The sequence below is a fragment of the Zootoca vivipara genome, chromosome 4 (assembly GCF_965207765.1).
Source record: "Zootoca vivipara chromosome 4, rZooViv2.hap1.1, whole genome shotgun sequence".
Lineage (NCBI taxonomy): Eukaryota > Metazoa > Chordata > Lepidosauria > Squamata > Lacertidae > Zootoca > Zootoca vivipara.
In genome coordinates, this window is record NC_142587.1 from 46,097,667 (window position 1) to 46,123,797 (window position 26,131).

At 42.6% G+C, this 26,131-nt stretch overlaps 1 protein-coding gene across 9 annotated transcripts in view; it reads right to left on the reverse strand.

The window, feature by feature from the left end:
- Window positions 1-26,131, reverse strand: part of BCOR (BCL6 corepressor) — an 81,364-nt gene that overhangs the window by 21,795 nt on the left and 33,438 nt on the right. For 4 of the 9 annotated variants that reach the window (XM_035114503.3, XM_035114498.3, XM_035114502.3 and 1 more), the window contains exons 2-8: window positions 20,734-20,864; window positions 18,947-19,025; window positions 14,467-17,274; window positions 13,814-13,867; window positions 13,201-13,384; window positions 3,019-3,300; window positions 2,333-2,686 (exon numbers count right to left, since the gene is read on the reverse strand). In XM_035114503.3, coding sequence (XP_034970394.2) covers window positions 2,333-2,686; window positions 3,019-3,300; window positions 13,201-13,384; window positions 13,814-13,867; window positions 14,467-17,274; window positions 18,947-19,025; window positions 20,734-20,819 — 3,847 coding nt within the window. In that variant the 5' untranslated portion in view covers window positions 20,820-20,864. Of the gene's footprint in view, window positions 1-2,332; window positions 2,687-3,018; window positions 3,301-13,200; window positions 13,385-13,813; window positions 13,868-14,466; window positions 17,275-18,946; window positions 19,026-20,733; window positions 20,865-24,243; window positions 24,360-26,131 lie in introns of those variants that run through there. The other 5 variants (XM_035114500.3, XM_035114507.3, XM_035114506.3 and 2 more) reach the window with 5 other exon arrangements.

The window sequence follows — 26,131 nt, forward strand, 5'->3', positions numbered from 1 at the left end:
TCAGTGTACTTGTTTATATGGATGCAGATGCGAGAAGTGGCTTCCTTACCTGTAATGGCATGCTAGCAAAGTGGGAATATACTGCTCTTTCAGGTATAGAACTGCTGAAACCTTTCCACCTCAGGAAACCCATTTTTGCTTTTCGTAGAGTGGAGTGGAGTGAAAAATTCAAAGGACACTGAAACTGTTTTCAAAATCAGAAATGCTGGTTGAGTGCCCAGTTCCCATTTCTGCCTTTGAAAAGGTCTCCCTTTGTGCAACAAAAATGAGGAAAGCATTGGGTCTGTTTCTTGCAGCATTCTGAAAACGGATTCATAGATCCAAACAGCAATTTCTCAGTGCTGTATGGCTCTTAACCATTAAGCAGCTGTCTGTCCTGTTTGCTGCATTGCAAGGACCTAACTTTCAAGAGTTGCCTTTTGCAAGGATGTCATGTACTCAATCCAATCAGAAACAGGATATATTGACCCTAAGTGACCTTTTCTGTAAAATGCCAACAATGCATTTCTCATAGCTTCAATGTTCATTCCACTTTTGTAACATTCTACTGACCATGCCTGAAGAGAGAAAATGATTCCCTAAGACATGAAGGAAATTTAAAGAAAGCAAAGAGGTTCATGATAAGTTTGTTTACATGACAATTTTCCGGTAAAAGGAATCAGAACTAAACTTCTAAAGAACCCAAAAGGGAACAACAGAACAAATGAAATGAATAAAAATGAATGACTATCTGTGGTTTTAGAGTAAGAACAGTATCTGAATTCACAGTGCATCAGATCAAGGTTTCTTAAATTCTGTTTCTGTAAGATCAAGCAATGTATGAATGGAATAGAAACCAAGGGCTTGACTCATGAGTCTGATCTGTCTATCTAACGAAGGATTCTTTCTCTTGTCTTTAAAAAACTTTAAAAAATACTTATACCTGGAAAACTAGCATGTTGCAAAGAAGGCTCATTTTCCATATGACTGCTTTCTGGGCGCAGGGAGTCTTTTTGTATGGGAGAACATTCAACGATTCAGATCCCTGCTATCAATAACAGAACGTTTTCCCATACAAAAACAAAATTCTGCCCATCACGGTCTGAAATGGTAGAGGCCAAACTATGTGTTACATTAAATGCATAATTTGATTTAATATGTTTCAGGCTTTGCTTTGATTTTAAAACACAGCAGCTGCAATCTGGAGCCCAGCACACAAGAAGGGCATTGACCCCTTCTCCCTGCACCACAGTCCTGATTAAAAGCCCTCCCTTCTCCAGCTGCTATTTGCTCTTACAGGGAACCTGCTGTTGGTACCTATAGCAGCTCTGAGGAGCGATATTAGTCAGAACAGCAGTGCAGGAAGAAAGGGTTAAACAAGAATTTAACATAACATATATTTTGACCCCCAGAAGCTCTTTCCCAAAGACCTGCTCCCAGTTGGAGATGAAATCTTATATTTCAATGTTATAGTAGGTTTCTATAGATTTTTATCGTGTATGACAGCTACAGTGCTTGTCGTTAAATTTAAATTGTCATTTTATTTTCTCTGAACTGGTTTTCAGTACAATCTATGTGTAGAAGATGCAGTATATACAAAACTGATGACAACTAATTAGGAAAGAGAAGAAAGAAGTGGAAAGGCAGGCTAGGTAGAAGAACTCAGCTAGTCTGCATTTAACCACAAAGCGGAAAAGTTTTGGGAACAGACACCTGTGCGCCTCTCCTGGCATAAAGAGAGTGGAACACAAGGAAGCCTCTTTCTTTCCTCCAGCTTTCCAGAGCAGGAAAAAATTAACTCAGAAGTTCAAACCTAATGGAGCAGTGAATTCCCACAAGTGGTTAAAAGACACAGTACTCTTCATACTATCTTCCTTCATATACACTCAACCTTAATCTACACTCATTCATACGTGTCAAAAATTGTTATGAAGTCAAAATCATTCCTGACTGGTAAAGATGAAGGGGGGAGGGGACTGTTATGAAGTCAAAAATTGTTAAGAATGTCAAAAAGCAAAAAATGACCCAAAAATACCTACAGACAAAAATATTTTAGGTTTTTGGTACCCCCCCCCCAATTTGAAGCGGGGAGGGAATCACACGACACAGACAGCACACACATCTAGGATGTGGCATTAAAACACAATTAGCACCACACACTACAGATTTGGCAAAACAAGCATAAGTGGTTTAATAATGGCACTTTAAGTCCTTTATATGATCATAGTAAAATTTTATATTATATATAATATAATATAAAACTTCTACCCAAAAAACTACTGACAGCGTCTTAGCACTGGTGGCAGCATGCGTCACTAAGTAATGCTAGATTTCCCTAGTAATCTCTGCATACCTTGTTCATTGTCACTTGTTTTGAGGGACTCTTCAGACCAACTTCTATTGCTTTTGACCTCTGACCTTTTCTTGGTGTGCCTTTCTTCTGTGCAGTCTTTGACCTTTGCAGTGGCCTCTGGCTGAACAGCCTCAGCTAAATCTTTCCTGCTTTGCCGGCCCAACTTGCCGGGTGGGGATCTCTCTGGTGACACCTGCTGCTCCCACAGTTCCCTAAGATGCTGCAGGTGACGCTGCTTTTTGGGATGGAGCCCTGTTAATTCAATGCACACCTTCAGGTTGGTCACCTCATTACAATTGGGCTCTTCTAAGTGGTTAGAGGAATTGTTTGTCATTTCCCTCTCAGGCCAGTCATCTAATGGAAAAATAACTAAAAATTAATCAAAAGGCCCTCAACTTGAAACAGAAGCTATAGTTCACTTGTGGGGCAGATTGTTTCAGCTTCACCACCACACTATGCATTTTTAAAAGATTAGCTCAGGAGGGGTTTGCATGCACTACAGCAATTTGCATTGGCCAAAGATTACGTTGTCCAATGACTATTCTTGTACCTTGTAGGTACCCAAACATAATTCAGGTGAGGCTTTGGGATTGGCACAACACAGGTCATAAATGGACATAGGTTAATCCAAAGAGTGTTCACTTCACAAGCCATGCCTTAAAGAGTTACCAACTTGGCCGGGTTACCTTTGGAGTTCTTCCTCTTTTTTGCTTTTGATGCAAATTCATCTTCCTGTTCCTCTACAAAGTTTTCTTTAAGGCTTCCATCGTTCTGCATTTTCTCACCACCAGAATGTTTACGCTTCCTGTCCTGGTGGGAGCACAGGGCCTGGCTGGCATCTTCTGCAGACTGTTCGCTGGCCTTTTCAAATACAGCAAGTCTCTCCAAACAACTGTCTGCTGGAGGAACTTTCTCCTCAGGAGCTTCAAAACCGTGGTCCTGGGTGCTCTCCGTATTATGAAAATCACCTTCATTTAAAACAAAAACAAACAAAAAGGGTTACCACATCACTAACTCAACGAGCATCTCACACAATTGCTTCCGTCTCTTCAGAGCAATTGTAGCACCAAGTGCGTGTTTGTAAAGAGAATTTACGAAGCAGATGAAAAAGTGTAGACACAACTATGGATTGTGGTAAGGATGAATATTATTACATCAAGGACCAATAGGAAAACTAGACATGCACTAATATTGCTGGTATTTCACTAGGAAAAGGAAGGTATGGTGCAAAATATTGTTTTTCTCATGATGCAAAATAACCAGTTGTCATGAATTAATTCTAGCAGATCCAAGTCAAATTTCCAAACCCAGGGAATGAAAGACTACAAAGTGTGATGATACACCATAACCTGAACTGCTGGAAACACTTATTGCAGGGATGGGGAACCCTTTTCTGTTGAGGGCCATGTTCCCTAGAGAGTAATTAATCAGGGGCCACATACTGAGGGCCAGAGTGAAAAGTGAGAAGGGCCAATCCAATTTGCTCACTCTTTCTGCTTCCCACCCCTGCAACCTACCTGAAATTAGGCTGACGCTGAAGGTGGCCCTCTCTGACCTATATGACACCACCAGTATCCACGTATTCGGGAATTTAGTAGTGCAGTTAACATATTACAATGCCACCCGTCTTCAAAAAGTATACAACTTTCTTCCTTTTGTGCATCAGGCCTTAAAAACCTGGCTGACATTTTGTATCCTCAAGGTTTTGCTTAACCTTAGTCAAGGATATATACAATATAACAAAAACCACAGTCTTCAACCAACAGACAAACATTTCTGAACCAGACCTAAATAAATCAATGTTGTATATCAACAATGCATAAGGACCCCACGCCTTGAACCTGAAATTTTTAAAATTTAAACACTTTTTTTTTGTGCTGCCCTGTGCAATCCTGTTTCTTTGCCCTTCCTACATTATCTTTCTCTGTAGATAAGGATTTTTTAAAGGATGCAGCCCGAGCCCTCTTCTCATGTATCTGCCTCTGGTCTGCTTTGTTCCCTCCCTCCCGCACATTCCTCCTCTAATTTATCCCATCAATCTTATCACCCGCTTAACTTCCTCCTCTTCCATTTTGCTGCATGCCTTATCTTCTCCTTCCATCAGCCCCCTTCTTAAAACTTTGCTTGACACCTGCTACTTCAAAAAGCAGACTGAAATGAGTTTTGAAACCCAGCAAAGGAAGATTATAAAACAGTGAGGGTTGAACTCAGCCAATTTACAGGAGCAGTTCGTTTACATTGAAACTTGGTGATGTCAAAGCACAAGAATCTACATAATATTTACTGTTGTTGCTATTATTATGAGTTAGATTTACGTGCAGATAAAACTGACAGCAGATTAATAGGACTAGGTTACCCTCCTATCATAATATTTTTAGTTACATTGAGACAAGTTTTGCCTGTGACGGGTTTATAGGAAGGGTTCAAAATGTATTGAGATCATAGGGTGAAGAGAACAACATCATGCTCCAAACATTAGCTTTGATGAACTCATGATGACCAGCAATCTAAATAGGCGTTTCCCTTATCACAGTTCTAGGTGGTTCTTAGTGTGAGTTGTTTTTTTTAAAGGGGGTGTATATCTTAAGATGATATATGATCTCTTACAGATAATGAAGAAAATGAGGTATAAAAATTTGTTTTCATTAAAAAATGATGAGCAAGGCACACAACACTGGATCAAATCTTACAAAACGTTTGGATTTGCAAACTTGGCAAGAAGGAAAATACTACAACTTATTTTTCCTCTGATGTAAAGGCTTGACTGGTGGTTTTTCATTTACACATTATTCAATGCTCCATTTACTGGCTTGCTGGAAGAAAGCATTCACTCTAATTTTGTAGAAAGCTTCATTAGTGAATACTAGCAAGCTTCTTGCAAATATTTAGAGGATTGGGATGTTGCTAGCCCAGAGAAAAGGTCATGTTTTGAAGATTATAAGTAAACCTTAAATATGACTCTGGAGAAGGGGTCAGCAAACTTTTTCAGCAGGGGGCCGGTCTACTCTCCCTCAGACCTTGTGGGGGACCAGACTATATTTTGGAGAGAAAAATGAACAAATTCCTATGCCCCACAAATAACCCAGAGATGCATTTTAAATAAAAGCACATATTCTACTCATGTAAAAACACGCTGATTCCCGGACCGTCCGTGGGCCGGATTTAGAAGGCGATTGGGCCAGATCTGGCCCCCAGGCCTTAATTTTCCTACCCATGCTCTGGAGTATTAATTTATAGCTACCGGTATATAAGAATTTTGCAAACCAGGCTTAAACCAATAGACCAACCATTTAAACAAAGCGTTTAAACGAATTTAAAGGCATACAACCATCAAGCACAGTTCCCATATAACCATCATTAGTTCCAATGGGCCTTGAATAACAAGAGCTCCAGTGGACCTAAAATGGATTACACTCCAGGCTGTTAACCTGTTTTTGAGCTGAACCATAACAAAAATCTGCTGAACAGGTTCTCTACCATTTCCTCTGATGCCACCACCTTCTCACTTAGGATGATTCACATCTCTAACCCAAATCCTCAGTCCAGTTTCTAAAAGAAGTTCAGGTGTTTGGACCAACCCCTAACCCCCATTCCATCAACGGTGGATTTAAAAAAAAACACACACACACATTATGCCCACATGTGTGCTACACTTACAGTGCAAAATAAGCAGTAACAGAAGGGCCCAGAGGGAGCGGGGGCGGTGGTGGGAATATACACAGGGATTTGGTCAACAAACCAGTCTCTAAATGAACTTGAAACAGGGCTAGTGCCCCCCCCCCCGCAAAAAAAACCCCCAACTGACTGATAAGTTCAACAGTTAAGAAGTCAAATATAGGGGGAAAGTTTCTGTTCTATCACAAGTGCCTGGTAGAAGACTTCACTAAACTTTTTTATTAGCATTCCGTACCAGTTTGTTACCTACTGAGAATTTGTTTGGGGAGGGGGGGAAGCTTTAAATCAAAGACAGTTCTACTTACAGATAAGAAAGCACATAGGAATATCAGCCTGAAACAAGGTCATTTCCCTCCTTTAACAATCTGGGAATTCCCTACATCTAAAAATCACAGCAAAAAGGAGACCCTGACCTTACAGAGATGGTGAAGTCAAGTAACCATCTGCTGCATGTGTGTGTTATAGGCAAGCTTTTCTTACAACCCCTCAGGATCAGGCCATTTTTCAGGTCTTTCTTGGATTCCAAATCTACCACCACAAATTGCATGCATCTTCCAGCTTCAGTCCAACCACGATAACACAAAAACTAAAATGCGGCCTTGCATTCCACAGCAAGAATGAAAATAGTCTACTTCAAGGACTGTTTGTTGCCCAGAATACACTTATCATACTTGGAGCAACAAATAATTTTTAACTTTGCCTAAGTAAACGGGACCACACTGCAATCCTATGACACTTACCTAGAAGTAAGCCCCATTGAACTCAATTGGGTTTACTTCAGAGTATGCACTGAAAGTCACGTCTTATCTATCGAATAGGTATAATAAATATATTACCCAAGTCTAGGGATAGGGGAGAAATTTGTTTGGTTTGAAACTAATTTTCACTTCCTGAATCCATTTGAAAACTAAAGCACAACTGCTCATCAAATTTCATGCTTTTCTGAATTTTCTCCAACCAAAATATGCATACAAAAATGTGTATTGAGAAAAGCACAGACAAAAATGCTTATGTTAGTGAAGATAATATTAAAAATGTATTAACTTAGGGGAAAGTGCTTGCAAAAAATATGTATAGTAGGGTAACTTATTTCTTGTGAATTAAAAACAACAGCACATGAATGACAACAGAAATTGGCCAAACAGAATTTAAGATTGGAAAAATAAGTAATCGAAATTGACAGAATAATACATCCCTATTCCAAGCCCTACACGAAGGAATACAAACTCCAAAAAAAGACTATCAGCTATCCTATACTTCTGCCACATGCAGGATGTTTCCACCCTTGTTTATTTCTTCCTCCACAACGAATCATGGATTTGGCTTTTTGTTCACTGGCAAACATGCAACTCAAATGTTTGTCACTTTGCGTTTTCATTGTGCTTAACAGTCTTCATTCTGAGCAATCCTCCCCAAATGGTCTTCTTGACCTTCCCAAAATGAGACAGATGAAAAGTATCTGTCAGAGCGACGGAGAAGCACTGAATTTGTCTGTTCCTCCCAAAAGAATGAACAACTTTTGTGTATGTCTCTTCCTCATGAACCTTATAAAGCAGCAGAAAGAGAAAGATAGCCCTGAAAAAATATTCCTAGACAGGTAGAACTTATTGTAGAATGAATGGAAAATATCAGTCTAATGTAGAGATCATAATTTAGTCCCCACCCACTCACTCAAATCTCCTAAATTCTTGGGTTAAAAATAAAGAAGTTTGGTTTGAGGAACCCAGATACCTCCAACATGCTATGGATTCATTCTCAATATAATTCCTAACAGCCTGACAGATGTAAGCATTTCTCTCCTGCTTGTCGTACATTATACCCACTGTTCATAAATTCATTTTAAACAACAACTGCATTTTAAAATTGTCTAATCCAATGTTTCCTTATATTCTGGTCACCGAACAACACTTATCTCCTGAATTAAACTTGACATACATCACCCTTACACCTGAAAATGTTTACTTTTTTAGAGGTTGAAGGTCTTTGATTCATGAAGCCAGGGGTGCTTCTTGACCAGAAGGGTCAGCTTAGAGCAGCAACTCTTGCAAAGATGCAATTGGTAGCCTCCTCTTGAGCTTGGGTAATGCTGCTGAATTTCTGCATGAGGAATGATTGAAAGATCCAATGACATCTGAAGCAGAGATGGAAGAGGATCACCTGCCAATCAGCAGAGGCTGATTGGAAGGATGTAAGTCCACAGCAATGAATCATGCAGAGACCCAGCCAGAGCTTCCTCTGCAAATGAGTACTTGGTGCTTGCAAGAGCTTTTTAATTGGTTAATTTATTTCTTGCAGCAGACAGGTAGTTTAGGAATCGTCCTATACTTCAGCACACTGCTTTCCAAAACAAATAGGAAAAGGGTTATGGATCTCACTGCTTTTGCTACATGGCCTGCGGGGAAGATTCATTGTCCCACTAGTTGTCCCACTTTAGGTTTCTTTGGTGCAGAACAGTGGTCATGCTGCAGCAGCTAAATCCTTAAAAAGGGTCAGGATGCCTAAAAATTATAGTATTTCTCAAAGAATGAATGACACTTCCTTTTAGCACTATTTTAAGCCACCATGCCCATTTCAAATGGATCCATGTACCAGGCTGCTTAAATCATTCCTCTGCTGAACACATCCCATAATTTATCCCATTTGTGGCAAAGAAGTTCTCCATAGCAACGTTTACAAGTCTCCTTGGCAACAAAGCAGTTTTTGCTATGGCTCTCGCCATTTCTCCTGATTTTTAAACTCCCTGGAAAAGAATAGACGCTTGCCTCTCATTTTGGTTTTTGCATTTTCAGGTAGGATGTACCTGGCACCATTTGCCCCTCCTACCCCCAAAAAAATATATTCTGCAACTCATCGGCAGAGAATCGCTGCACATTTTCGAATGCAGTGGAAACACCCTGGAGGTCAGATTAATCATTGGTCTTAGGAAACTTTCTGTCTGTGCCTCAGTTCTAAGTCCACTTCAGTACATGTCGATGCATGGATAAATATTATTTAAAATGAAATAAATTTGCACCAATCCATCTGCAGGCAGCACAATGAACATTGCTGTAATTTGTTTTGCACCACTGCACCAGAAAAAAAACATTCAGAAAGCACTTATGAAAATGCACAATAATTAACTGATTATTAAGGATGAATCTAGAAAACAGAAATACTTTGACCAATCCTTTGGGCCTATGAGAGCCACTGCTTTTATTCGGACCATTTAAACTTAACAACCAGACCTAGGAGTTGGGCATTGCAGAAACTTGACTCAAGCTTCTGCATTGTGTTACAGCCTCTCTTTCACTATATTAGGCATGCTCTAGGCTGCACTTGGGCAGGCAGATGCTTCTACCTTCCCAGCATTTTGCTTACTTGAATGAGACTCTGCCTGAGTGTGGCAGTTCCACATGCACACCACATGCACACAAGGACTAAGAAGAAAATTTGTTTTTTTTTCTCCCACTCATATAAATTCACAGTAGCTCAGCTACTCTTGCTGTAAGGAAGGGAAGTACAGAGAGTTACCTGCAGACATGCAATCTCTTCCTAGCCTAGACTTTCCCTCTCACCATTTCAGGTCTGTTGCAGCAACCCGAGTGGCTGGCCTCTAGCACTACCTAATCCTAGTTTCTGGCAAGGGACAGAAAACTGGGGAAGAGGCAGAATGGAGACCTTTGGGAGAGACATGGCTGGCTGGAATCCTGAATAGGAATACTCCACACTGCAATGTTTTGTTAAGCTCCCAGCTATGCTACTAAAGATCAAAATGTTATCCAGATTTAAGGCTCTCAAGACTGACTATAAATTTGGTAACATTAGATGTAAGACACTGATCAACTGACTAAAAGCAACTCTCCCATGGGAAAAGCTGAACCTGAAAACTTTCTGACGACATCAGGTACTTATGGCAATTGGCATGATGAATGTCGGGTACTTAGGTTCAAAATGCCCCAAAGTACCAAAAGCTTCCTGCAGCCAATTGGAAGCCATGCTTTGGTTTCCAAACATGTTGGAAGTCAAACGGACTTCTGGAACGGATTCCGTTCAACTTCTGAGGTACCACTGTATGTCTATTCCCTAAGCAGAACAGAATTGACAAGATTCCAGCCTTTGTGTGTTGAAACTTTTTTGCAAAGCTAAGCCCTGTGATGAGCACTAAACTTTTATTTTGTAAACATCTTATCAGTCCACACATACACAAAAATCACAAACTGCCACGTCAAAGTAACTTGAAGTTAATCACATTACATGGGAGTTAAGAACCGAGCTATATATTACAGTCACTGTGGGGATCAGCAACCCTATGGCACCTTTGCCTCCCTGCAGAGATAACATTTGATAGTACTTACTATGTGCATCAGGATAATCAGGTAGTGAGTTGTCCTGCCCCTCCCCCTTCAATAGCCACCAATTACGTGGAGCAGAAGCAGGAAAATTCTCCTGATGGCCCTGATTGATGCAGTGAGTACAGCTGAATCTAACAGCCGCAGGAAATGAAAACCTTGCCACAGGATGCCAATTCCCTGGCAACGGCAATATGTAATCTGGCTCCAAGACATAATCCATTTTATCAACTATTTGCTTCTTGCACACAGGTGTTCTAAATACTGCAAATTTTAAAGAACTCTCATTTAGCAAAAAGATAAAATGGCTTGTTAGTTCACAGCAAACCTAAAAGTGCAGATACTCCACCCCTCTCACCTTTTGCAAAAGCAAATGAAAATAACAGAAAACAAGCAATGCCCATTTTCATTTTCAGGGACCCTGTTGTACGTTCCATCCTCAAGAGAGGCTAGATTGGCGCATCCTATTTGTGGCACTCGCTCCCTAGTTTTAGGCAGGCTGTAAAAACTGTTTATACTGCCTGGTGTTCATTGGGTTTGAATTCCACTCTGCTTTTGTTTTGGCCGCTCCTTTAAAAAAAAAAACAGCACCCAATAACAAATAATAATAGTAACAGCAACAACTGAAATCTTTGAGATGTTGTTGGTGTTGTCAACAATAATAAATAATTTTAGTAACAACAACATCCCAAAGATTTCAGTGCCTTTCAAACAATGGAGCCTTGAAGAATGAGGCAGGGAGTAAATGTAAGCTTGGAAGAAAAAAATGCCACTGTCAAGTTAAGTTACGGTCAATCTTGCATAAAGCTTGACAGTTGCATGCATAGAACAGTTGCAGTGGAGTAAATAACCTGAATCATGTTCCTAGAAAGCCCATTCCAGTAGAATTCGTCCTCAAATCCGCACCCGCAGGATCACATCAACATGGTGCTCCCTTCACAAAACGTATGTTTGCCTCCCTGTAGCAGGATATGCACCCAATCAACCTCCATGCTGAGAGACCTTTTTGTCTCCTTCCTTCATTTATTCAAACCCTGATTTGTCCTTCCTTCTTCACACCATTAGTTTCTTGGGCTCCAGCTGCCTTTGAAAAAGACAGCTCTTCCCTTCACCCTTATTGCTTGATGAGGATGTGTATGAATTGCCCCTCCATCCACTGTATCAGCTGGGGGAATAGACACAGACTGTAACTGCTTTCCTTTTAACTGAACAGCACTTTTGAGTTTTCAGGGCTCATGGGGAGTGTGCTGAAACACAAGCAGTTATTGAAACTGAAGGAAGCCACAAAAAGGAGGAGGAGCAAGCAGAATGGAGCGCAAGGTCTCCAGGTTCAGAAGAAAGCCTCGGATGCATTCTTCAACTACCTGAACTCTTGCTGAGCATAGCTGAGAAGAGAAGACTCTTCAAGAGTCTTAGCCTAGCCAAGTGCTCCCCAGCCTTGTTCTATGCTGGATTAACAGTGTTTATCAAATACAGGCAACAACTGGTTGACACAAGGGTTACGTTCCTGCCTACTCCCAGACACATTGCTGAAGTGCACATAAGCCTGTTATGCCCCCCCCCAACCCTGCCCCCTTTTCCCAGGCACTTTCAGGTCACCGTGATGCACGCATGCACGGTCACACGTCAATTGGAAGCGTGCAAATCGTTGCCTGTAGATCTGAACTTTATATATAGATGAATTTGTGGCCAACCCATTACGAGATCACAACTTAGCAACTTGCAATTAACATCTCTTATTGACTCAGTTTACCAGCCATGGCAGACCAGCCCCCACAAAGTTACACACACTCTAAAGAACACCCATTATACTCTATTAGCAAGTTTGTGGGAAGGGAGAAGTAATAGGTTATCACATCTAAAAAGGTTTGGATACACTGAGGCTACAAACCCTCCAATCGTTTTGTTCATTGCACACTTACTGCTGCTGAAATCACTAGAAATCGGCAGGCACTTCTTCCATTCTAATGGTGGGAAGAATACAGCCAAAATCAAGAACAAACCACCCCCAATTTTAAAAGGTAATGGGCAGCTGGTGGGGCACAGCTGAAGAGCCCACCACTCAGCAGCAGCTTAGGTAGGACTACATTGGCTCCACCGCTATGGCCAGGCTGCGTTGACATCACCACTGCCCAGCTCCCACATCATCCTGGTAAGCAGCAAGCAGTAGTGCTGGCAGGAGTTCAGAACCACGGTGCTGCTCTGTTGATCCATGACATAGTTTTATTTTTTACTAGTCTGATGGAAGTCGACAAGTCTACGAATGGAAAATTTGTGCAGAGTTCACAGAAGAACAGTTTGCCGATATGGAGGGAGAGGGCAGGCTTTTACTACGCCCTGCTGTAAATACACAATACAGATTGTGTGGCTTTCTGCACACACAAAAAGCAACAACACACATACAACGTTCACGTTCACACTCTTCAAAGAATTAAATGGAAGGCTTTCTGATTATATGACTTAGCTCAACCCTCCCATTACCTGTCTTCCTTTCTCTCTGCTTAAGACAACAGAGAACACACACTAAGACCAACACAACTTTTAAGCTACACAAACAACAAGCTGCAGTTGAGAAATGTTTATGTGAAAGAAACTTGTTTTCACTTCTTGTCAAGGGAAACTTAGTGGGCGATATGCAACATTAGTCATATTCAGAGAAGACCCATTGACATTGAGTCTACTGATATCAAATGGTCTACTCTATGACTAATGTTGTATATCACCCAGCAGGTATTGCTATGACTGTGCAGCAGCTTTTGGTATCTGAATGCTTTAACATCAACATAATCGCATCGCCATGTTTTGCTCCAAACGACTACAGGAGGCACACAGAAATTTCAAAAAGGCATATAAAACTTTGCTTACATCTGTCATTGTCATTTTGCCCAGAAATGGCATCTTCCAAAGTGACAGACTTGGGTTTCTTTTCATTATTTCCTTTCAAGTTTTCCCAGTCTGCTTGGTTGAATCTGCAGACCTCCGGGTCTTTGGTTGCTACGTGGCCTTCTCTCTCTTTCATCTCCAACTCTGAGAAGCGCATCATTGCACGCTAGAAAGAGAATTGATATGGGGGGGAACAGACACCTCACAATAAGAACTACTTCATTTACCTTACCTTCTATGAAAAGTATTTCTAACAGAAAATATCTGCTCAAACCCAAAGTTTTGAGATGCACACAATTCTATATAAAGTTTTAAAATGCCATGTGTTCAATATGCAAGGCATGTAGTATCTATGCACAAATAATATACAGTTCTTCCATATATAAAAGTAAATAACATTATTTATATATATATATATTTATATATGTGTATTAAAAAGCATTGTCTTTTGAGAGGTATAACAAAGAAACAAAACATAAACTGTGCAATGAATAAAGACGACCATGGCCCACAACTTCCCTTTGTGTACTTGGAAATGAAATTTTAACTCAAAGGTTTATGCAAGATTCTAGTAATAAAAATTTGAAGAACTGACCTCACAGTAAGCAGCAGGTAGACATAAAATACTGTCCTCTTGTAATCCTTCCATCTATGTAATTAAAATGGGCACTCAATGGATCATTTAAATTTTAGATAATTTCATCCATTTTTATAAGCATCAACTAATTCTTTCTTTTTTAACAACGCAAAACAATTTGGCTTAACTCATTCTTTCACAAATCTAAAAATAACCTACAATACTTGCCATCATTCAACGTCAAAATCACTACAGCTTCTATTCCTTTAAGCTACATTTCTGCTTGGTAAAGAAGTTCTACTTCTTTTTAATCAAATGTCAGAATCAAATCAGAACTTCTGCCTTTCCTTTGGTATTTAATAGTGCTAGCCAAATACAGGCAAGCTATAGCAAACTACCTTTAAAAACAAACATGTCATGCATTCTTCAGCTTCCTTTCACAACTATGTTATGCTTATGAGATTAAATTATTTGTTACACCAATTAATTACATATAATTCTTATCTATTCTACGCTTCAATACCCCTGGCTTCATAGCAGAACCCGACTATACACAAGATTACCACTGCTAGTTAAGTTCAAGATAGACTCAATAGAGTTGTACATATTTCATTCTCAACTGTGAACTGTGTTTTTTTTAACTGCTTTGGTAGTTAAGCTTCAGAACTCACCTGCAGAGCCCGCTGTTCTCGACTAAGTTGGCTAGAATCTGCATACAGTTCCGTTGTAACACACTTGAATCGATCACCTACGTAACCAGCAGAGTTTGCGATTCTCTTTGCCAGGTTAGATGGCTTAGGTTTCAGGAATTTGCCATCATTAGGTTCCATGCCCTCAGTTCCCTCTTTGGCGTATGCCTGACTGACTTCCATACTTGACTGCGTGTTTCCCATACAAAGCTGTTTAGCATCATCTGGCATTTTGCAAAAGGACATAGCTAGGCCATCGTTTCCGTGAGCAGCCTCCAAGAACACAGAGGAAGTGGGAACCGTTAACCTCTCCCTGTTCTGGCTTAAGGAAAGGTCCTCTTTCCTCAAGTTGAACATCGATGGGTGTGGGCTCTGGGCTTGCTTGAAGTTATAAACTTCATGGAAATTGCTTCTCCCACAGTCTTCTCTCATTACAATGAAATCTCTGTGGGGGAAGCCTTGTTCTACCTTGTGCTTTGTGGGGTCGTTTGCTTGATTACTGCTTTCAACTGGAAAGCTAGGTTTCGTCAGGTTCGTTTCACCTTTCACATCTTGCTCTTCTCTCGGTTCTGCAAACGGGTGCTTCTCACTTTTGGCAGAATTTTTACCATGACTTGAACTCGGGTGCAATTTCAAGTTTCTGTCTGCAGGTACTTCAAAATGTAGTTTTGTGCTGGTTTCCAGCATCTCGGGCAATCGGTTTCTCAAGGCAGGGTCTTCATAACGGAGCCGTTCATGCGATCTAGACCTCCTTTCCGATTTCTCATCTTTCAGCTCCAAAGCTGTATGGGGTAACAGCATTGGGTGTACCATACCCATACCCAGAGCATCCTGGTAGGTCATGAACTCACCTCTGCTGGCTGGCAGGCTGTATGGAATGGTAGGTTTGGGAGCTAGGTGTCCAGGGAAAAGACTCCCATTGGGTAACAGAACAGGGTGGGGATATACAGGTCCTTTCCCATGTAGAGACAAAGGGCCTATAGCTAACCCTTCTGGAACTGGATATGGGAGATAGCTTCTCGGATAGGGCAATGGTGGAGATCGGAATGCATCATTGGGAGGGAAAAATATGGAAGTTGGTGCAAGGGTGTTCTCATTTGCTTTGAAGATAGGTTCTGGATTATTGCATTTAGCTGCCTTATTACTATGCTTTGAAGAGGCTGCTGCTAAAGGTTGTCCTATGTGCTGTATGACAGATGCAGTGGTCTCTACTGAGCTAGTCGTCTTAGGGCAATCAACATTGGCATTTGGAGCAGGAGAAGCAGATGCTGGGCGACCTCCGCTTGATACAGACCCTGAAATATTACTGACAACTGCTTCTGTGACCCCCATCCTCGGGCAAGAAGAACTCCGCTGTTGTGGCGTCGCCCAGTCCAATGCTTTGTTTTTCAACTGCATGTTTTTACCCCCGTTATCTTCATTGGGACCTGGACCAGGAACAACCCAGGAGGAAGGCGCTGTGCTGATTATTTCAGGTCTATAGACAGGGCAACCACTTCCAGGAGAAATGGTTTCTTTTGGAAGATCACCTCCAGGTAAAACCAACCCACTTCCGGCCCTGCTATGAACCAGCACAGTTGGAGCCATTTTCTTAACATGATCAGATTTGGTTGTCTCCATGTCAACAACTTTTGATGACAAATCCAATGGTTTGTCTATAATATCTTTGGTAACAGTTTGTTGTTTTTCTAACAATGGAGGGGATCTGCTGTCCTTCCTGTCGTGACCTGTTTTCCTTGTATGGACTGTAGGCTGCTGAGAGTTTTCGCCTGCGTCGTGTGTTTTAGGAGCTTTCCCCCCAGAGACTCTTGAAGGAGGAAACTCATTGCTTACATTCACGTATGGCTTTGGGAGTGTAACTGAAGAAGGAGACGTCGAAATTCTGGAAAAGTGTTTCTGAAACTCCGAGTAAGCGTCCCCAACCTGTGTTGGGAGGTGAACTCTAGGTGACGGTCTCGGTGAATGAGACAAGAGAACAGTGGGGTCTGTTGGCATATTACTAGCCGCTGGCTTTGCAGATGGGACTCTGGGAGGCTTGCTGTTCTGGATATGTGGATAGGCATGAGAGTCCACAGGAGTTCCGGGACCGACTCCCATCTTCCAAGGCAAACTCTTCTCTGGACAGTGTCCTAGAGGGGGAATAGTTGGAGCTGCGGTTGCAGCAGAGATCCTCATTGGCGAAGCTAATGATGACGGAATGTGGGGAGAAACGTAATGAGAAGGTGGCAAGTATAAAAAACGTTCACCATTTGTACATACGGGCGAGTAGGTCAGATGCTGTGGCAAGCTGTAATTGGACTGCTGAGGTAGCAAGGCCTTATACATGTTCAACGGATACTTATTTGGTGATTCGAGAAAAGGATAAATAGCACCCTCCATGTAAGGATTAACCCAGGGTAGCCTTAGGTAACTAGCACCATTGACATTGAGAGGACTTGGTTTGTCGCTTGAGCTTCTGTCCAAACCTAAGGTCTCCCCAGTTGGAAGCGAACTTTTTTGTATTCCAGGTGGCGTTTTGTACATAGCACTGAAGCCATTTGGGGGTTTTCCAGCTGCATTTTCAATTGCTTCAGTGGGATTAGACTTGAACTGCATCTCTGGATTTCTTTCAGGAGCAAATCCAAGGCCAGCAATAGCACTTGTAGCGTCCCGGGGCTTGTCTGAGCCAAGTCCACATAAACTGGAATAGACAATACTGCTGGGGACTCTAAGCCCTTCCCGCATAAGTCCAGACCGGTCCATGCTCAGAGCTGCAAGGCTGTCAATGCGATGCACTGCCGTGGCATCCACCTTGGTGAAATAAGAGAGAGGTGACTTTGGCATTTAGTCAAGTACTATTCAAGGCTACAGGTACTTTAAAAAAAAGTTCTATGAAACAAAATGAAGCAAATACATTGTTTTCATTGTGAAAAACTAATGTGGCTGATTAAACTAATAAATGCAGAGGAATAAAGTAAATCAAATTTTAAAATTTTAGCCTGCTTCATACTTCGGTCTGTGGAGTCTGACTGAGACCTGCCAAGTTTGATTGTTTTTAAGTAATAGGCCTCTAGATCCTTTAATAGCCCTCTAGATCCTTTCATACTTAGCAAAACATCTACATAGATTTTAGGATAATATCCTAAAATCTTTGCTACTCAACCAACTGACCCATTAAAAATATTTGATTTCCAGAACCGTGTGTACTCACTTCCAACTAGGGACATTTCATAAGGTATGCTTACAGAGGATGGGGGGGGGTCCCTCAGATGCAAAGTTATTCATATTCCAAAAATCATTTGAATCAAATGATTGCATTGATTCAATGACACAGTCTTTCTTTCTTTTTTACTTCCATTCCTCTGCTTATTGATAACCAAAATAAGTGATATTTAGGCTGGAATCCTATATATACTTACCTGGGAGAAAGTCCCATTGAACCCAATGGAGCTGTCTTCCAAGTAGACACATATAGCATTGTACTGTACTGTTAATAACTTTCACAGGCCAGCAGAGGAGCTAAACTGCTGCCTTTCCCAGCATCCTCATATGAACAAAGAGGAGCTGGAGGGAAAGAAGTAAGCATGACCACGTCATGTAGTTGTATTACATGAGACCTCTTGGTATAGGGTGGAGTATAAGGAAGAAGAAGAAGAAGAAGAAGAAGAAGAAGAAGAAGAAGAAGAAGAAGAAGAAGAAGAAGAAGAAGAAGAAGAAGAAGAAGAAGAAGAAGAAGAAGAAGACGACAACACTGATCTCTCCTCCGTTCCAAATGTTTGCTCCTACACAAGATGAGAGAAAATAGGCTACCCAATTCTAAGAAGCAAAGCACACTACAGTGAAAACAGTCAAAGGCCCAGGCTCCACAGTCCTTCTAAGCCCAAAGAAAAAGCAACAACCCTGGGCAGTGCTTTTTCCTGGGGGTACTCAGGGGTACGCAGCACCGGCACCTTTTTTTCTAGAAGAAAAGCATTGGCCCTGGGGCACTTTCTCTCAAATATAATTCCTAAGCACCCAGCCAGCTCCAAACTGCAGATTGTACTCGTTCTAGTTCTTCCAATTTTATTATATTTATATCCCACCATTCTTTCAAGGAGCCTGTGTCATCTTCAGGTGGTTCATCTTTAGACATTGAAACTATAGCAAAGGCTCACACACCCCATTCTGTCCACCCAAGGCTACCAGTTGTCAGTCACTGAAATTTTCAGAAGGCTAATTGAAATATGCCAAGAGATGTTATTTAGAGCAATCATGACTGAGAGTGTTCATGATGTGCTATTAAGCATATGAAGAAGCAAAAAATGCTTAAGACCCAGATACTAGAAATATATGCAAAAGGGTGCAACCGTAACCCGATCTTTGAATGCCACCTCTGGTTAGTAGCAACTTTCATTAGTCCCAAATAGTTAATTGAAACTGAAGCCATAGTACAAAAATCCAGTGAAAACCCTTTTGTCATCAAACGGAACTATCAGTTTCTTACCACACTGTGGTTCAGGTGAGTTTCTTCCCTCAATTCCAACCTGCTTTTCGAAGCATCTCCATCATTAACTGGGATTTTCCTATTTTCAAGAGATATTTTTAAAAAGTGACTTACAGACACAAAGTTAATGGATCAACATTTTGATCTGACTGCAGTGTTTCTATTAAATTACCTTTATCAATACATCAATGCAAAAGAAAACGTATTTGCCCTCTAATTGGGCTTTTTTTTCCTCTATAGAGCTCAGGAAAAAAATGTTTTTGGACTTTATTTCCAGTTAAGGAGCTTTGCTAAAGCAATACATGGTTGCAAATACTCTCTATTTGTTTAGAAACAAACCCTGTATAGTATCCCATATTTATATTTATGGTCTCGTTTATACACAGATACAGATACACACACACACACACACACACACACACACACACACACACACACACAATACACATACACATCTAGGAAAAACCCACACAGTTCTAATATCATACAAATGTCAGCTGCTCAGTGCTGAAGAAGGAACCATACATCTGTGTGTTAGCAGCATAGCAGCTCAGGGACTTGTTATCACAGAAAACACAGATAAAAGAATGCACCTCGGTGCCAACTTTCAAATCCCAGGGACACAACTGCTGGCATACAGCAGAAGGGAAGTTTCATCATTACCCAGAAGGATATTTAAAGTGGTGGCACTCTCAATTTTTAAAGTAAAAGCAACACCCACATTTTTGCCCTGTTTCCAGCTATTATTGTTACAACCCACACCTATTGGAATAGCCGCAGGATGCAATTGGTTAGAAACAGAACAATAGAATATTGCTCATTTGCATCTCCTTCCTTTGACATTTGATAACAATATACACTGCCATGGCATTCCCCCTCAGTGTCTCGGAACTCATAACTTTCGCATGCTGTTTTCAAACAATCAGAGAAAGTTATTAAATGACCCGAGTCCGAGTCCTGCTGTCCTGATTTTATTTTCTATAGGGCGCAACTCTGACCAAAAGTACTTGCAAACACAAGCAGTGTGCTTGCTTCATTTTAATAATTAGAAGTAAAAAATTATAATATTGTCCACTATTTTGCAAAGTCTCTTTAAAAAACTGTATTTGGTGTGCTTTTACAAGGCCCCAACCCAGAGAAAGTTAGCCCTGCTTCAGTCTCATTGCAGTGAATGTGGCTTCGATTAATCATGACTAACTTGCCCCATTCATTTCAATGAGGAATGACGAATGATTTCTGAACTGGGGCCAAACTCTGACCTTTGTGCTTGTTTGTGGAAAGTTATAGAAATATATAATTGCTGGGCAAAATTAGCTTAAGTTGCAGGCCACATAATGTGGACCAATTAAAATAAAATAAAAAAACCCTGAATCCATATTGTTCTTGTCTTTTTCACAAATTTAAAATAATAAACTTACAGGGACAACCTTAAGCACACTTGCCATGAAATGAGTTTCATTTAAAAATCACAGGCGCTTGCTTTCCAGTAAATACACTGAAGATTGGGATGTAATATATGTGAGGAAGAGGTGACTTTGGGAGCTAATCTTCTATAAGCCCCCTTCTGGTTTCCGGAGCAACACTGATTGTTAAAACAGTACACGAAGGGAAAGCCTGTGCCCATCACATCTCTCCTCTCCAACTCTTGTCTCATAAAAGAGCTCTCCATGAGTTATCTCCATGCAAGCTATTAAAAAAACACCAGCTATACGCTAAGGCAAGTTAACGCTGAAACCCCCTTCTCAGAAACACCGTGGCTTAACTTTCCTGAAACTTAAAATATTTACCTCTCTTCGTTAATCCCACACATACGGACTCTCTCATTGCTCATCCAGTTATGAACGTTGCCATACAGTGGAGTTGCAGAAAGCATGACTTCACCTTAAAACAGAGGCTTTTCTTCACACGTGTGTATAATCTAATTGGGGGGAAAGAAAAAAAAAGAAGTTGAGAAGATTGACCGAGGAGGAGGAAGGGCAGACATCATAGTGGAATCACCGGTCTCCCTCTAGATAATTAGCAAGGAATATAGGCTTGGTACAAGGTCGTGAGCAGCCAGAGTTAAAACACATGTAACAAAAAGGAGGAAGTTGAGGGAATGCACTGGTCAGATACGCTATAAATCTAAGTTGTGCGGGACAGTGTTACTCCCATTGAGTTTAATTAGAAATAAAAACAATTTCACACCCATCAGCAAAGCACACCTTACTTGTAATGAAGCCAGAGATATTTGCTTGATACTCAAGCGAATTACATCTCGGGAATTCATTGAATTCCTTACTCAAGAACAGCTAACATGGTGCATTGGTGACACAGACAAATGAAAACCAATTGGGACATTATAGTGTTTAGTTACCACACTACTGATTAAAATTGCTTAAGGTGACATACAAAAAATAAGAGACTTTTGCAAAAAACAAAACAAAAAAACACATGCAACAATATACCCATAAAACTTAGTAAGGAAACAGGACCAGCAAAAATCCATCCAAAAGTAAATGCTTTTGCATCCTATTGATTTCACAGAGAGTCTAGTGCAGGGGTCAGCAAACTTTTTCAGCAGGGGGCCAGTCCACTGTCCCTCAGACCTCGTGGGGGGCCAGACTATATTGGGGGGGGGGATGAATGAAATCCTATGCCCCACAAATAACCCAGAGATGCATTTTAAAGAAAAGCACACATTCTACTCATGTAAAAACACCAGGCAGGCCCCACAAATAACTCAGAGATGCATTTTAAATAAAAGAACACATTCTACTCATGTAAAAACATGCTGATTCCTGGACCATCCGAGGGCTGGGTTTAGAAGGCGATCTGGCCCCCGGGCCTTAGTTTGGGGACCCCTAGTCTAGTGCATTGTGGTGGTGAGATTGTCTGACTGGGAATCTTAGGTTCAAATCCCCACATGGCCATGAAGCTCACTGAGTGACCTTGGGCCACTCACTTTCTTATCTCACCCTAACCTACCTCACAGGGTTGTTGTGTAGATTAAATGAGAGAACCATGTATATACTACCTTGAGCTCCTTGGGGGGAAAGGTAGGAAATCAATGCAATAAATAAATACATAAATTCATTCACTGGGAGTGATGGGCACCTGCATAACTTTTACAGGATGTAAGAGTACTCGACTTTGGCGGCATAATTCTGTCTGTGTGTGTTTAACCCTTCGTAAACAGCAATATATCATTTGCATTGATACAGACACCAGTGGATTTTCTTTTTCACATGTAGCACAACCAATGTGTGTGATCCAGCGGCAATTGTGACACCCCTCTGAAATCAATGGTACCCAGTTGTCACTAAATGTACTTTTTAGCCTGATTGTCCCCATTGTGTTGAAATAACTTTCAGTGAAACTTTAAATCCAAATAATGGGAAAGATCCAACCAAAATTACCGTAAGCAGGACAAAGTCCCGCAGGTCTACATTTGTTCACAAAGCAGGGCTCAACATCGGCAGGATCTTACCCAGCGCACACAATAACTGGGTTGTGTTTGAAGTGATAACTTTAGTAAGGAGGAAATCCAAATATGAAAACACAGCCTGGGAGTGGGAACAAGGCCAGACTGAAGGCACAGAGTGATATCCTAACATTCACTTTTTAAAAAAGCAAAAAAGCAAGGTGTGAAATGTCAATTTCCACTTCAAATGAAGTTTCTAGGGTTTCTATCTCTGAAAACAAGCTGAAGTAGAATGCCAGAGACAAACAAGAGCTCCTATTTTTAATAGGGCAACCATTTTCCTATAAGTTCCTCTCCCAGCCCAGAAAAGGGTTAAGGGGAGAAAAAAACACTAAGTAGGTTGGTGAGCTCCCCAGCCCTTGATTTGATTAAGTAACCCAACCCTGGTGGCTTCCACCATTGGAGCTGCTGTTGCTGCGCCGCCGCTGCCGTTGCTGCTGCTGCTTTGAGTGCTTTCAGTAATTCAATGACGCCTGCTCACTCCAGGGAAAGAAATCATTAGCGGGCTCACTGGAGAAGCATTAGCAGTCCGAAAGGATCGGCGCTGCGTGCAGCAGGGAAGGCAGGTGAAAGGCAACCGGATTTTCGCGTCCAGCAACAGAAGGGCCTCGCCTGCCTTTCTTCCCTCCCGAACGCGCCATCTCCGCCCGCATTAAATTCTAGTTTGCTGCATGAGTGAAGTGTCAGGACAAGCTGCGTTTTATTAACACGATTATCGCGGCGCGTGATTTATTCCAGTGCCGGATTTTAATTGCTCTTTGGAGGTTCAGTCGTTTCTTTTGACTGAGCTTCAGCCTGCATCCCGCTGTTAAATGCTGGGTTAATAAGTAGGGGGAGCCTTTAATGCACAGGATACCCCTTCAGCTCTTCCTCTCACCAAAAAAGGAGGGAGGGGAGGAGGGAGGGGAGGGGAAAGTGCGCGCAGGCACAAAATGCCTCGCCAAGGGGAAGAACGGCGAACGCGGGACGCGCTGCGCTAAATTGCTTTTCTGCAGAGAAGGGAGGCTTCCCGGGCTTTTTCGTTTTTTAAAACGCTGAGACCTACTAGGGCGCAATCCTTAACGTAGGTACCACCAAGGAAGTCGCCCTGCACAAATCGGGACCCATTTCTAAGCTACACGCGTTTAAGATCGCGCGGAACGGATGGAGACCTTAACCTGTGTACAGTATTCCTAATAAGGGGCCATCCTACACACGGTTAATAACTTGGGGATACAGCACCACTGACTCACTTTCCAATATAAGTATGTGATTAGGATCGAGCTCTACTGCTGCAGCCCTTCAACCCCTGTGGCTTCAGCCAAACCCAGTGGGATTACCCAAGAGTAAACGGTGGAGAAGCCCCGGGTCTGGTCGGACCTATCCACGCACAGGCCAGTGGAGAGCGCCAGGCACGCACGCCTCGCAGTTTAAAAGCCGTGCTCCAAAACAGACAATTAACCCTTAAAACCGGAGCGGAGGCAAAACCTAGGTTGCGTTTGCGCACAAATGCTCCAACCACGATCAGAGGAGGACCTCCAATGAAAGTCCTGTGTTCTCTCAAGCATTTCATGAGCCCTTCTTGTTCCCCCTCCCAGCTCCTTGAAGAAGCCTTTTGTGCAGATCCCCACGCACCGAGCATATTTTACTGAAATGGCACCGTCCCCTCCCTGCCTCCCTCCGCATCAGCTAGCTTGCAAGAGCTGACCCCAATTGTTGTCAAGGAAGGGGAGCTGCCCCCTTCCCCTCTCCTCGCACCCCCCAATCCCCCCACGCGCCCCAGTAAAGGCTACTACGAGATACCGCCCTATCATTCAAAAGGAGTAGTTCCAGGGGAAAGACGGGTTTTGCTGACCAGATTTAGTGTTTTCCAGATGCACGGCTCGTAATGTTTTCAAATGGAGCAGCCGCAGCCTGGAGAGTGATTGAGAGTTTTACATACGGTTAGTAGCCGCCCAGAGCGCTGCCTCATCTGTAAGGAATGGAGGGGACACAAAGTCCAAAGAGATAGGGCTGTCTGCACGGAGGGAGGGGACGCCGCTCCCTCTCCCCTTTCCCCCACCCCTTTTCTGAAAAGCAATGCCCGGGAGCCTAATCTTGCTTTTTATAGGTTGGAAATGAGCCAAGGCTCTGGATTTCCTCGCGGGGAAATGTATTGTTGGTTGCCATCGGCTGGTGCTCTTAAGATCTGCAAAAGTCGACCCCAAGAGCGCGATCTGAGTCGACCCCAGATACTTGGGGCGCTGTGTGGGGAGGGGGAGCCGTTTGCTTCCAAAGGCAGATATGCAAGCGAAGCTGCGCCCTGAATGCAAAGGTTTCCTAAACTGGGAAGAGGGGGGAGGGTCAAAGGCAAATTGCCAAGTAATCGGCCCAGATATGATAGCTCCCAAAGCGCTACAGTGCATATTTAAAAACAAAACCAACGAAACAAGGAGAAAAAGAAAACTATGTTGCCTTCTGCTGCAAGACAACCATCTCTCTTTGCGAGTCCACGCCGCGAAACTCGCTCCGGGCGAAGGTGTTTGCACAGAAGGGGCCCAGAGCGAGGCTGGGATTGCTTAAGGTCTGCCGCGGAGCTTTTGCAACAGAAGAAGTTGCCAAATTCCCCTTTGGAGCGTCGCCGCTGCATCCCAGCGACACGAGGCGAAAGGGAGGTTGGGATCCGCGGGCTGGGAGAGAAAGGCCTTTCCGGAGGCCCGGAGAAGAGTTGCAGCAGCCGGGAGCGTGCAGCGCCTGAGCCGGTTCTGTGCAAAAAGTACAACCGAGCGCGCGCGATCCCTTTCCCGGGAGGTGGGCGAGGCGAGATGTTTGCTCGTTTCTGCCCGTTTTCAGGGTCGCGCTTCCCAGCGCATACATACGTTGTTTATAATCACCGCCGCCCTGATGAACTTTTTGTGAACTGTTTAAAAGTGGAGGTCTGTTGAACAAACAGCGGCGCCACTGCCAGCCATAATTTCATTGCAACAAGCAACAGACTTTTAACCCTTCGGGCTCCAGGAGGAGACGTTGCTGGCAAAGCAGCAACCCTCTCTGCTTTGTGGCTGTGAGCCTGTAAGGTTATAAGCAACCACTCCGCTTGCTGAGCAATGGATCCACAGCTCAGTTAAGCCCGAGCATTTGGATCTAGGGACCAGAGCAGGCTTTACCCGCAAGTCCCAGTGAAATCAAAGAAATATGCTCAAAGCTGCAATCCTACCCACTACTCGTTTACCCGGGAGTAATCCCCAGTTAAGGCATTGGGACTAGAGTAGACATGCAGTGGTTTACCCTGTAACTACCCAAACCTTCCTTTACCCTCTTACCTGAAGGTAAATCCCAAGAAGTCCACTAAAACAAGGGTGGGGGAGTGGAAGCCCACTCTCCTTAGGCCGCACCCCACTGCACTGCCCCTGCCCCCACAAACCCTTCGGAGCGCTTTTGTCTGGTTTGAATGTGTCCTTGACCGAAGATAATGCCTCTTCGCTTGCCTTGATGCACTTTAAAGAGAAATACTGCAGAACACAGAATCCTTTTGACTCTTGTGCGGTTAGAATGTAGGCTACAAGCCTCTGGCCTCGCCCACCGCCGGCCCCGGAAGGTTCCTTGAGGTGGGACCCTTAGGCTGAAAAGGAGTGCCCTCCCCTGCACCGAAATAAAGACAGACCCAAGTCCCGCTTGTCTTTAGCGAGGCCTAGTCCCCAGAAAGTGTGCGCAGAATCGGGGCTGTTCAAGACTGGGTGTTAGCTCTAGGTATTAATCGCCTG